The sequence below is a fragment of the Rattus norvegicus genome, chromosome 11 (assembly GCF_036323735.1).
Source record: "Rattus norvegicus strain BN/NHsdMcwi chromosome 11, GRCr8, whole genome shotgun sequence".
Classification (NCBI taxonomy): Eukaryota; Metazoa; Chordata; class Mammalia; order Rodentia; family Muridae; genus Rattus; species Rattus norvegicus.
In genome coordinates, this window is record NC_086029.1 from 64,085,231 (window position 1) to 64,097,944 (window position 12,714).

Below are 12,714 nucleotides of genomic sequence, written 5' to 3' on the forward strand. Positions count from 1 at the left end.
TTATTAAATGATTTATTGGTTTTGCAATTACAGTGCCAAAACCTAGTCTCTCCATGAACTGTGCTTCATTCAATTATCTCATTAAGCTTGTTCACTCTGTCCTAGAATTCAGACTTTCATTTGCATGCTGACCTGACCAATGTTTATCTTATCCTTACTTGATAAGTCAGTATACATGAGAAAAGTTTAAGCCTCACAATTTCCTCTTCTACTCAGTCCAGCCTGGTACTTAAAGGTAAATGTCTCAGCTATAAATGTGAATTTAGGAAGTGCATAATTAATCTCTGTGTCTTCAAACAAGAAAGTACTGTTAGGACCCTACCCAACTGAACTGGTCCAGAAGATCTCAGAAAGGTGACCTGATCACACCCAGACCTTGTGATCACTTAGGGTACAGGTGGGAGGTTTACATACATTAATACCTCCACCTACCAGATCAAACTCTCTACCAGATCTAAAGATAATTAAAATCGAGTGAGGGAGCTGGGGGTGGAGGTCACTGGTGGGTACAGGCCACTGATGAAATGTTTACTGATCATAACATGATATCGTCCTTCACAGCATAAAAGAGGCATAAGAGGATGTGTTTGAAACCTCTACAAGTTTAAGAAAAATATAAATAAGTAGTAAACAAACTATGGGAATGTTTCATTTCTTTTTCTTTTCCTTTGTATCAATGTTTTGAAAACTCTTGAGTGTAAATTTCCCATTCAGATGGGCCAGGCATGCAGAAACCTATCTTTTCCAGAATTATGCTGATGTCGTGTGTAACTGTGTTTCTCCCATTTCAGCCATATTTTCAGAAGATAAAAACACCACAGAGCCTGCTTATAAAGTTAAAAATGCCCTATCCATTCCCAACACTCCAGAGCCAACAGCAATGCAAGAACCTTTGGTGGGCAGCCAAAAGAGAAAAGCAAGGAAAACCAAGATCACACACCTTGTCAGGACTGCAGATGGCCGAGTCTCACCAGCAGGAGGTACACTGGGTAAGAAGCAAGATCTGTAGGTCAAGGTTGTGAGAGCCAGCAAATGTCCACCATGGCAGCACTGGCTTCCAAGTGACTGTAAGCAAAGTGTCACTTCTCAATGAAGACCTGGTGCGCTTTGAAACTTCCTCCTTCACACATCCCCTATTTCATGCCCTGAAGCCATGGCTGTCTCTCCAAGTGTGTCTCTGAAAGTGTCTAGAGAGAGAGGAAAGGCAATCTTAAGGGTTGTTGGCCCTTTTCATCAGAATGCCCCAAAACAGTCTTGAGTAAATTCCAGACGAGCCTAGACTTTCAAAGCTACTAGATGGATCTGGGTGAGTTCATGGTGTTCTATTCACGTCACTACAAGCCAGATTATTAGATATTCAAGGCAATGAATTAGAGACCTAAAAATATATTCAGCATTTTCTATAGTACTGATTCAAGCCACTAGGGGAGCCTGAGAATGTGTCTGCATTTCTTATTTTTCTGATCTAAACAGACAGTAAAATTACCCACTTTCTTTCTTAGCTATGATCTATTCCTTGTTTCTGGTGGTTTCTTTAACAGTAGAACTTTCTGAAAGGCTCAAGGTTAAACGGTAGGATAATGGCTGAACATCCCCTGGAAATCTTGGGGTGTTAGCTAGGCATGGTGATCTGTGTTGCTGCTTCCCAGCAGGCATAGCCTTCCATTTGATGTGGTCTGGGCGAATATCAGTCCTCTCAGAGACGCACTTCTTGCTGAATTGGAAGGAGAGGACAGTTTATTAATTTTGCCCTTTTCTTTGTCTGTGGTTTTAAATGATTGTTAGAACCAGACAGATTGGGACTCCTCGTTCTACTGTCATGTCAGAGGGGAGACTTTGAAGAGGTGGGGTTCTGTGAGTGGGAGGTCAGTGTGAAGACTAATGTCTCCCTGTTGCTCCGGCTGGTCCACTCCTCACTTTCTAATCTATATTCTGATCTGTGACTTTCATTTTGTTTCTTTATTTCACATATATTCACTTGTATATTAAAATAGTAGGTGCCATAACAATGTTCTTAATCATGTATGTGATATGATTTGATCATGTTTAACTCTCATTACTCTGTCTTCTCCCCTGACTGGCCCCCTTTTCCCAAATAGTCTTTCTACTTTGTGTGTGTAACTTTCATTTTATAGATTGTTATGTCCTTATTCATTTGTGTCTTCATTCATTCTCATTTGTAGGAAAAAAAGAGGAATGCTAGGAAAGAACTTCCCTTTTATATAGGAAAGCACTATACCACTTTTATGGCTTAATTAAAACAGCATATCTTTTGTTGGTTTTCTATATTTAAATATTATTTAAAATTCTGTCTCTCCTACACTGTTTGCATAACAGGGAAAGCACTCTCTCCCTTTGTCTTTTCGTGGGTACTGGAAAGTCCTTTGGATTTGTGTCATGAGGGCTTTGGAATGAAGTGACCAGTGGGCACTCAGCAGGTCTGACATCTCTTGTTTAGTGCATTCATCCTGTTAGATTACATGCGACCCAGAGCCCACATTACTGTGACAGTATCACCACCACACAAGGCTCTCGGGTTTTATTTTGGTTACAACTCATCCCAACACTGAACCGGCTCTTGGACTGTGAATAAAACATACTTTCTCTCCAGTTAGTTTTAGGGTAGGGTCCACAGTTACCATTGAGCTTAATAATAGTGCTTGTTACCTTGGAGAGAGAGACTCTGTATAATCCTTGCTACTTGAAGGTGGCAGACAGACATGGACAGGAAAAACAGCTCTCTACACTGTCTGTCACAGTGCTTCCCCAGTATCCTTCTCTGAACGGTCCTCCTGTGATGGATTTCTCTTCTGCCTCAGATGACAAACCAAAGGAGCAGCTGCAGAGGCGTCTCCCCAAAGTCCCCGAGACATTCTGCGGTGATAATTGCTCACACACTACGGTTGAGGAGCCACGGAGCAGTACTCCAGAAATGCCTGCTGTGTCTGCATTCTTTAGTCTCGCTGCACTGGCTGAGGTTGCAGCCATGGAGAATGTGCACAGGTGAGTGAGTGATCAAATATGTGTGGAGGAAGCAGTGTGGAGACCAGCTGACCGTTCCAGAACTGATTGGCATGGCATGTAATGTTCCGGGTTTCCTACTGAATTCAAGGGCATGGTTATTTATACGAGCAGACGTGTGAATTAACAGTGTGGGAAACATTAGCGAACATGGCAACTAAGTATTTCATCTGAAGATCATGGCATCCTGCGGCTAAACTTTATTCCCATGCAATTCCTGGGATTCTCTAAGTGTTCTGGAGTTAGATCTTGAAGGAGGTGTCGGGGAACAGTACAATACCCTGAGCATGATGCCTGCCCTCTCTTACTCCTAGCACTTGTTTTGTATGAGTTGGGAGTGGTTGTACTTGTTAATTTTCTGTTGCTCCATAACTCTATAAATAAAGCAACTTAAGAAAGAAAGGGTCTATTTGAGCTTGTAGTTCCAGAGGGTAAGAGTCCACCATGGTGGGAAGCCATGGCAAGAAGCAGCAGACATAGTGGCAGGAGCAGGTAGCTGAGAGCTCAGTGTCAACCCAGAGTACAAAGCAGAGAGGAAACAGGAAGTGGGGGAAAGACACATACTTCTTCCAGCCAGGCTTCATCTCTCAGAGGTGGGTCCCATGACCTCCCCAAACACCACCCTCTCTGCACTAAGTGCTCAAATATCCAAGCACAGGGAAACATTTTTCATTTAAATGACCACAGTTGCACTTACCTCATGGAGATGTTCTATGAGTGATGGCGAGTGATTACCGAGAGGTAAGAAGGATTTTGTTGGTAGCTATGACAGTATCCCACCAAAACACTGTGAGTTCATCGTAAGGTCCATCTTGACATCTGACTCATGGGACACAGATTCCCATTATTTTTCCTCAACTTTCTGATCTGCAACTCAGTTTTCTTACCTTAAGTTGACCATGACGATATCCCCAAAGAATCACAAGCTACAACAAGGATCTGACCAGATCAATCATGAGACTTTTTTGGACTCAATGAAGTTCCCAAAGAAAGCATATTAAGTTCTATCTTCTGCTACTCAGGGAATCCTTTGGGAAAGAAAGGACTTTTTTTTTTTTTTTTTGGTTCATTTTTCCGGAGCTGGGGACCGAACCCAGGGCCTTGCGCTTCCTAGGTAAGCACTCTACCACTGAGCTAAATCCCCAGCCCCGAAAGGACTTTTTAAGAACACAGGTTTTTTACTGTTTTATTCAAAGTGGATTCCCCACTAAAGAGTAACTTTATTTATTAGACTTTCAGTTGAGTACAAAGTCTTTGAAAGCCCAGCACACCACTCTTACCTCCTGAAGGCCCAGGGAGCAGCTTTGTCTCCTCCTGTTAGCTGTCTCCTCCCTTTACCTGTTAATAAAGTTAATATAATAATGGTGGCCCCTCAATGCAGCCTCCAGAGGTCTCCAGGAATTCTCATTTCTTTTCACTAGCACAGGCAACCTCCACTAGGGAGTAAGTACTGGCAGACAGTGTTGGGATCTGCTAATGCTGCTAATGCTACTGCTGGGATTTGCACACTCAGTGAGAATCATAGTAAAGGCCTCAGAAAAGGCCACAGTGCCCTCACTGATGCAACCTTCTCTTCTACTGTGATTGCATCATTGTCTGGTCAGCTAGCTCTAGCAACAGCAAAGCACCCAAGCAAGCCTTTCTTCTCTCAGCAAACCTGCTCCCTGCTCTCCACAGCCATGCTGTGCACTCGTGAATTCTGACTCTGTCCCTGCTAGGCCATACTTGGCTTAGTACAGGTGAATTGCTGTTCCTTTCTAGCCCTTGTGTTTAGTCCCGTTCTCTCAGACACCCTCCTGCTGCCACAGTTGCATGCCTCATGAGACCTTTGTGAGACCAGATGCACATTGGGTTGTAATTATATCTGCTGATAGTTCATCTCTTTTTGATACATGTTGAAAACAAAACATTGCTTGTGTGCGTGCGTGCGTGCATGCGTGTGTGTGTGTGTGTGTGTGTGTGTGTGTGTGTGTGTGTGTGCATGTGTGTGTGTCCCAGCTTAGGTGGCTTCTGTTCTAGCAGTAGGTGAATGGATGAGGTGCGTGGCTCCCTAACTGTGTAGGGATAGAAAGATACTATGTGTAAGACTTTCCTGTGGCCTCCCATTAGAAAGAACAGCATCAGTTACTACAGTTACGCCACTAGCCTAACAAATGCTAGTGTTCTTTCTCTTTTCCTTGTTTCCTTTTTTTCCCTTTCCCAGTATTTCCTAAAATTTTTAAGTACACATAACAATAAAGGTTGTAAACCAGCATTTTAAATTCGTTTTTCTCAAATAAACTGCTAAACATATTGGAAAGTTAGTATTTAACAGCAACCATGCATGAATGAACAAATTAATAGAAATTTGATCCTAGTATGTTTTCTGTTTCTAAGATCTTTAATATCTTGCATACCTGTAGTATTCTATGTAACATAGTTACTTTTCTTTTTTGCCCCCTTAGAGAAATGTGGGTATAATTATTAAGTGGGTGTTGCTACGTTTTAAAACCACCACTTTGTCCTGTGTGTTCTGAACTTTATTGGAAGATAAAACCCAAGGAAACACTACTGTCATTTCAGCTGTTTTCAGTCTTGTGTTATGCACCGTAGGCCAGGGCAGGAATAGCTCAGTGTGCTTGTCTGGTCACAGCATGTTGTTGGTTCACCCCTGCCTTCTTAGGGTCAAAAACTTGGCTGAAATTGCCAAAAATTTTAAATAGGACTTTCAAAACTCTCTCTCTCTCTCTCTCTCTCTCTCTCTCATATGTGTGTGTGTATGTATGTATGTATGTATTACTACTAGATATACAGAATTGTGAAAAATCATCCGTGTTTTGGCACAGATTCAACACAAGAGATAGAATCCTCCATGGATTCTCCTGTTGTGTCAGGAATGTTTCCTCTGTGTATTATACTGATTTTGGTCCAAGTATTGGGCTGGATATTCTTGCCACTTAAAACTCAGTATCACTACTTGATTTCTTCACTGATGGTCTTGCTCCTGTACTCATGAGACATTGTATGGAAGTCCACAGTGCCTCATGTTTATTTTTGTTCTTTTTATTGTTAAAAAAGAAACCCCTTTGTTTGGGTCTCAGTCTATCTTTCTCTTCAGGAGAACTGGAGTTTTAAATTAAGTGTATTATCCATCTTAAGAAGTGAACCTGGGTATTTCCAACCAAATTAGGAAAGTTTCCTCTTTGGGCACATTGAACATAGGAAATTGTCATTTAAAATATCCATGTGTCAAGAGAAAGGTGTTACCATAGAACATCACTCTTGGCTGAAAGTTGTTCATGTCTTAAGCAGCTGCTTAAGAATACTGTGGGAGTGTGGGTATTTCAGTTTTTTGGGTTTTGTTTGTTTATTGTTTGGTTTTTGGTTTTTTTAATCTCTACATAGTGGAAGGCCTTGCTTTGTAGGGCAACAAGAGAATGCATTGTTAAGAGGTTAGCAGGGGGAACACATGACTTAAGGAAAGGAAAAGGAAGGCCCAAAAAGTAAAGCTCTAAGGACAAATCCAGTTTTAATTAAATGACTTAAGTAGCAATTAATTACTATTGAGTGGGAAAACGGAAAGTTCCTGTCACTCATTGGTCCTTGCCTATCTCAGATTATATGCCCTCAGTAAGTGACATTTTTCCTTTTGTTTTACAGAGGTCAGAGGTCAACTCAACTCACCCATGATGGACAGCCAAAAGAAATGCCGCAGGCTCCTGTACTTATTTCTTGCGCTGACCAGTGACGCGCCCTTTAATTGTAAAACATTGTGCTTTACCTTCTACCCTAGCCTTGTCTTTACCAGGGATGCTAGCGAGTCCATGTGGTGGGAAGTACAGACTGCAGACAAGGGCCTGTTGCCCCACACGGCCCAGAATCACTTGAAGCAGAACTTAGCATTCTGGGCCCATTTGTTGTTTCAGAAGCCACAGTTTCTGAGGGCAGTGTTCCTGTGTGATACTGAGCAAAAGCAGAGGGACCCGCACCTTTGCTTTGCGTGGAGGAAGGCTTTTGATGGTGACCAGTGGTGACTCGGTAAAAGGCTGCCTTCGCTGTAGCTCATCCAGCATCTCTTTTACCAGCCAGAGAGTGGGAAACTAGTTTCATATATTACCTAGTTCTTCTTTCAAAACAAACAAGAAAACCCTGACGCACTGCACTAGTTATTATTAGATATTCTTAGTCTTTTGTACATGAAGATTTAAGTTCTAAGATGGTTTATATAATAGGTTATACCTACATTTATATTGTAGAATAAATATTAAAAAGCCTGTACCAGAGACTCCCAAGCAGCACGGGCAGGCAGACGTACCATTGTTAGCGGTGTATGCTCGGCCTCATGGTCCATATATTCTGCACTTTTATATTTGCCACCAGAGTGGTAGTGGTAGTTTGCTGGCAGAGAGAGAGAGAGAGAGAGAGAGAGAGAGAGAGAGAGAGAGAGAGAGAGAGAGAGAAGAGGAGAGAGGAGGAGAAAGGAGATATTAATTGAGAAAGAGAATATTACAGTTCTTACAATCTGAATTTTTTTCTTAGCCTTGAGTGACCAAGAAGAATTTGCTTGGGGCAAATTGTGGCAAATATTTTCCCAGACAGGGGAAGCATCCTGCAGATTACAGATTACTGATGTTTCCATGCCTTGAGGATTCTTTTATTTTTACACGGGGGTCTAAGTGACCAATGGATCGTTCATATAAACAAACAAAAAAAAAACAGACAAAAATATTATTCAGAAGTGACCTTAGTATTACTTCATTATTCTAACCACATTGAAGATGCTCACTTCATATGGACTTGGAGCTTCAGACCTTTTACATCCATCACAGACAGACCGGATGGGTTGTGATTGCTGTGCATGGCCTAATAGGCACTGCAGGCTTTAGGAGCCATTTGGAGTTTGTATCGTTGAGGGAGTATTGAGTAAACGAGGGGGGAGGTGTGTCTGAAGTGCGCCTCTCAGTCAGATCCACCTACAAGTTTCTGTTTCCTTTTTATGTTTTGTTGCTTTTAAGCATAAAGCCAACCATATGCCAGTGCCAAGTGGATTAACTGGCTTACAACATTCAACATATTGACTTAACCACCTGATGTTCACAGTATCTTGTTTCCTAGCAACAGATGCTAAGTAATACATCAAAATTAATCTGAGGCTACAGATTTTACAGGGTATTTGTTCCATAGCACAAAGTATTTCCCCACTCTTGCATCACAGCACAAACTACCAAATTTTGATTTTTTTTTTTTTTTAGATCCCAGCAATAATTTTTAATAGTTTTCAAACTGGTGGAATTTTGATAGTGCTAGCTGGAGTTTGAAGCTTTTGAATTAGATCTCTAAATGGTGACAGTTTACATGGTTTTATCTAGCTTTCTTATTTATACTTGACTGAATTGTAATTTTTTTCTAATTGTAATCTGACCTAATAGCCATATAAAATGACTCTGTTAGTACTGTCTAGGCCTAGCTTCTCACGGTTGTAGATATTCAGTTCCGGTGCTGGAAAATATGTACAACAATACTAACAGGATTGAAAAAGATGGAGGTTTGTTTTGTTTGTTGTTTTTCCAAAGCAGGTAGGGAGGACAGCAAAGTATTAGAATTATGTCCTCAAACGTTATGTTCGTTGGGGAGGAAGGAAGCAGGACTTAGTAACAGTTAATCAGTAGGCGGAGCTTAACCCCATTCACAGAGAGAGAAATCAAGTGACAGCCCCAGGTCTTAGCGTACTATTTTTACTATGATAACTGTTTTAATAATATTTTCTAAATTTCAAAACATAAAACCGAATGATTGGAAATTGGTGGGTCCTCACGTTGGTGGCTGTTGGAGTTTTGGACCACTTGCTAGCAGTGATTTAAACATGATAATTAGCTAACCCCCTCCAAAAAAAATAATAACAAAAATAGAAAACCAACAATTGCATTGGTGCAGAACATGCATCTTGACAATGGTACTAACTTGTTATTCTCTAGAACACATTAGAATAGATCTATTTTTGCCAGAGCACCCTCCCTCCGTCCTCCAATACATTTCACTAGAGTCCTTTAAGAGATTGCTGTATATTCCTGAGACCTTTTTTAAAAAAAAAAAAAAAGAAGAAGAAGAAGAAGAAGCAAATGAGATAACTTTTTTCTACGTGGTTAATATCTTACCTGGTCTGCTTTTCCTAAACCCCAGTGGCTTTTACTTTAGTCGGGGTGGGAATGGGAGGGACTTACTGGATATGACTGTTTTCAGATTCTTTAAAAACAAACCTTTTTTAGAAATGCTTAATTTTTAAGCGGTTAGGCACTGAGAGTAGCAGAAATCCTGCAAAGCTTTATAGTTCTCTGAGTGAGGTCTTGATTTCAGTAGCTGTGCTTATGCCCCGGATCTGCTGGAGAGGGGTGTTGGTATTTTCAGGTAACATTTGTTAGCACAAATCTTTCGGTCCGTTACACTGTTCTTCACCCTATCCGTGTCGTCATCTTCATTTCGTCTCTCTTTCTGGAAACTGATGTTGCTGTGTCGCTCTGACGTGTCCTCGTGATCTGCTGGCAAGCACCATCTACACTAATATTCGTCTCACGGCGAATAGCCTCAAGCAAACAAGTTGTTGCACCTTATGTATATCTCAAGCAAACCAAAATGCAGTGTTCTGCTTTGTTCTGTTCTAAATCACTGTAGCATATCTTTCTGAAACCATTTTTGCATTTAGTTGAAATTGTCAATATTTATGCTTTTAACCTTCATTTCTGGATTCAAACCTGTATATAAAACTTTTGAAAGTCATCCTTGCCCTTCTCTGCAGGGCTGGAAGTGGAAGGGTCTGCCTCAGGTGCAGACGTAGTACTCTTCCAGGTTTCTTTAGCCCTTTATTTATTTTAGGTATTGTGGTATTTCCAATGTAATTTTGAAGTATCTAGAGTATATTATAGTAACTAAATCTGCAGCTCTGAAGCTGAGTGAAAGAAAAATACTGTAAGGTGTCCTTCAAGTTCTGTTTGGGTACTGTAAACGTCCCACAGCCACGTCGGAAGCTACAGGTTCTTGTCCCCAAATTAGGTTAGTCTCAGATGGTGAATCAAAACTCTAAATTCATTCAGCCCCTTCTTGAGTGATGATGTGATCCTGGCAGCCTCTTCCCCACAAGTGTCAGGGACAGTTTTATCAGATGTTGCCTGGAAGCCATACTGAATAGTTCCCACACGATCATTGTTGTGCTACTTCCGGTCCTTACACTCACTAGAGAAGAATGATGGCAGCACTGTGAGTGGAAAGGAGCAAGGAGCATCTGCACCGTCGGGGGTGGAGCCTGGCATGTTGAATCCCTTGTTTTCTTACTAAGTCAGATGCTTTGCTAAGTCAGAAAAAATGTGTCTGCACTCTGCAGTCTTTGGCTCAGTAAACTACCAAGCACATTATAAATTGCTATGGAACAGACATTAGCTGAAAACTGAATAACGTGTTTTGTTTATAGGGTGGGGTGGGGAATACTGCATAACTCTGTTCAAAGCTTGGCATTTGATGTTAATGTGAAGCAGTAGGACCATGCTGCCTGCTAAACTACTGTATGCATCCTAAGTGTTCTGAAGACCAGCAGCTGGAGGCTGCAGGACAGCAGCCATTCAAGAGAGGAGAAGCACCACTGGCTTATCAGGGGAGAGGAAGAGAATCAGAGGCGGCCCAGAGTCACCATGTGTAAGGGCAGTGTTGGGGTGGACATGATGCTGTTGAGAACCACCTTTGATTGCACTGCTCCACGGAGCCCTCAGATAAGGCCAATCCTCATGGGCTACCTCGGCTTTCAAGTCAGTTTCAGTCTGTCTTTCGCCTCTGCTTTCAGTGCCACGATTTTCCACTGCAGTGTTCCGACTTCACAAAACCGACTTCTCCAGAGAGAACAACGCCTTGCGGTGATGGGCAGTAGGAGCAAGTGCTTATCACATTTGACCTGTAGAAGTGTTTGGAGTGACAGCTAGATGGAAATGGATTTAGCTTCTCCCCACACATCCTTATTTTGCACTTTATGCAAAGTGTACTAATTGCTAATTAGATGTCATTTCTGTTTATACAGGCATTCCCAAAGAGTTAGACTGGACTTGGTTTTGAGTTTGGGGATTGTTAAAGTCTTACTTAGATTAACTAACAACATGTGTGTAATGAAAACGAAAGCATCTGTGTAGTTCATGGAACCGTGTGTCTGATGAAGCGTCAGGGTTTGATGGACTACTTTGCTTGTGTTTGGAAGTGATAGCTAAGTTGGTTATACTCCATGCCGAGTGACTGTCCTTTTTCCTTGGGGACATCGTTACCTTCTTACATTTCAGAACAAAGAAGCAACAAGTAAATGACAGATGTTTGACTTCTTTGTATATCTGCACCTATCTGTGCTACCCTTTCCTTCAAATATATAAATACACATTTATGAGGGAGGAAAAGGTTCCTCTTTTGACCAAATTTTATATGTGGTGGTGTGATTTTTACTGATAAATTCACAGGAGGAACTTTGTAGTCAAAAGTTCTGTGGCTACTGTTTTGTTTTGCTTTGTTCTTTTTTGACTTTTTTGGTTTTTTGTTTTGTTGTTGTTGTTTTTTATTTTTTTCTTTCTTGGCATCCAGTGGTCAAACTGATCATGCCTTCAAATTTATTTTCATGCACAGAACTAGTTTTTGTGAACATTATTACTACTTCCAAAGATTTTTCTGATAACTTGGGCCAGAACTGGTGACTGAGTAACAAGGGTCTGATTGAATGCCTCCAAACCCACCCACAACAGGAATCTTACCTCACAAGCTCTTACCTGAATCATAGAGAAACTCATGCTCCATGCAATGTCACTGACTTCTCTGTTGCTCGCCAGAAGGTGTTTGCTTGCTCGCTCTTGTCTCCTGACACCTCACATCAGTGCCTGGGCTCTCAGAGCAGCAGAACCTGGGGTCTGGAAGGCTGGGGACCTTGAGCTAAGCAAGTGTTCAGCCACATTTTCATGTCATTCGCACTAACAAGCCTCTGGCTCTCAGGAATTTGTCAAAAGGTTGATGAAACCTCCTGAGGTTCCACACACCAGGTTATAAACTGGTTCTCATAGGTTTGAACTGCTTACATACATGTCATAAATTAACCATAGCTTCATTTGACCCCAGGTCTTAAGTCTGTTGACAGTTTTAGCATGACTGATTCGCTCATTTTATTTTTTTTTTTATTTTGCTTTGGAAATTGACTTGGTTCTCTTTAGAGTTGGTGTAAACATGCCATGTAATAAATGATTTCCAGTTAATGGTACAACAGAATTATTGCTTTCTTAGATGTATGTGTAGTAAAAGTCAATATACACATTTATATAATTTCTTCAAAATCTTATACCTAATTTGATATTTCTAAAAATTGCACATGTAAGTCATGTGTATAACATGCTAAAGTACTTTAACTGTGATCTTAAAACTGAATAAAATATTTAATAAAAATTTGAAATATTTTAAAGATATTATTCAAATACATTTCTTTATGTTCTCACTACCAACTATAGAATATGTGCCTTCAGTGTTATCACGTCCACTAAAAACAGTAGAGAAAATAATAAAGGACTCTTCAAGCATTTCAGAATATCAGTTAATGGTTTCACCTTACACTGTTCACCTGAGACTGACCATTTTCTGAGGAGAATTGATTGCTTTCCCTTAATGTAGAGGGTGGAAAGAGGAAGGGAATCCAACAGAAGGAAAGAATGA

The 12,714-nt window shown here is 40.9% G+C and overlaps 1 protein-coding gene across 43 annotated transcripts in view; it reads left to right on the forward strand.

Annotated features, from left to right (window-relative positions):
- Window positions 1–12,470, forward strand: part of Bbx (BBX high mobility group box domain containing) — a 247,667-nt gene extending 235,197 nt beyond the window's left edge. For 40 of the 43 annotated variants that reach the window (XM_039088363.2, XM_063270545.1, XM_063270541.1 and 37 more), the window contains 3 exons: window positions 792–989; window positions 2,820–3,003; window positions 6,661–12,470. In XM_039088363.2, the coding sequence (XP_038944291.1) occupies window positions 792–989; window positions 2,820–3,003; window positions 6,661–6,748 (470 nt within the window). In that variant the 3' untranslated portion in view covers window positions 6,749–12,470. The remainder of the gene's footprint in view (window positions 1–791; window positions 990–2,819; window positions 3,004–6,660) is intronic. The other 3 variants (XM_063270557.1, XM_039088365.2, NM_001079938.1) reach the window with 2 other exon arrangements.
- Window positions 12,471–12,714: the final 244 nt, after the last annotated feature.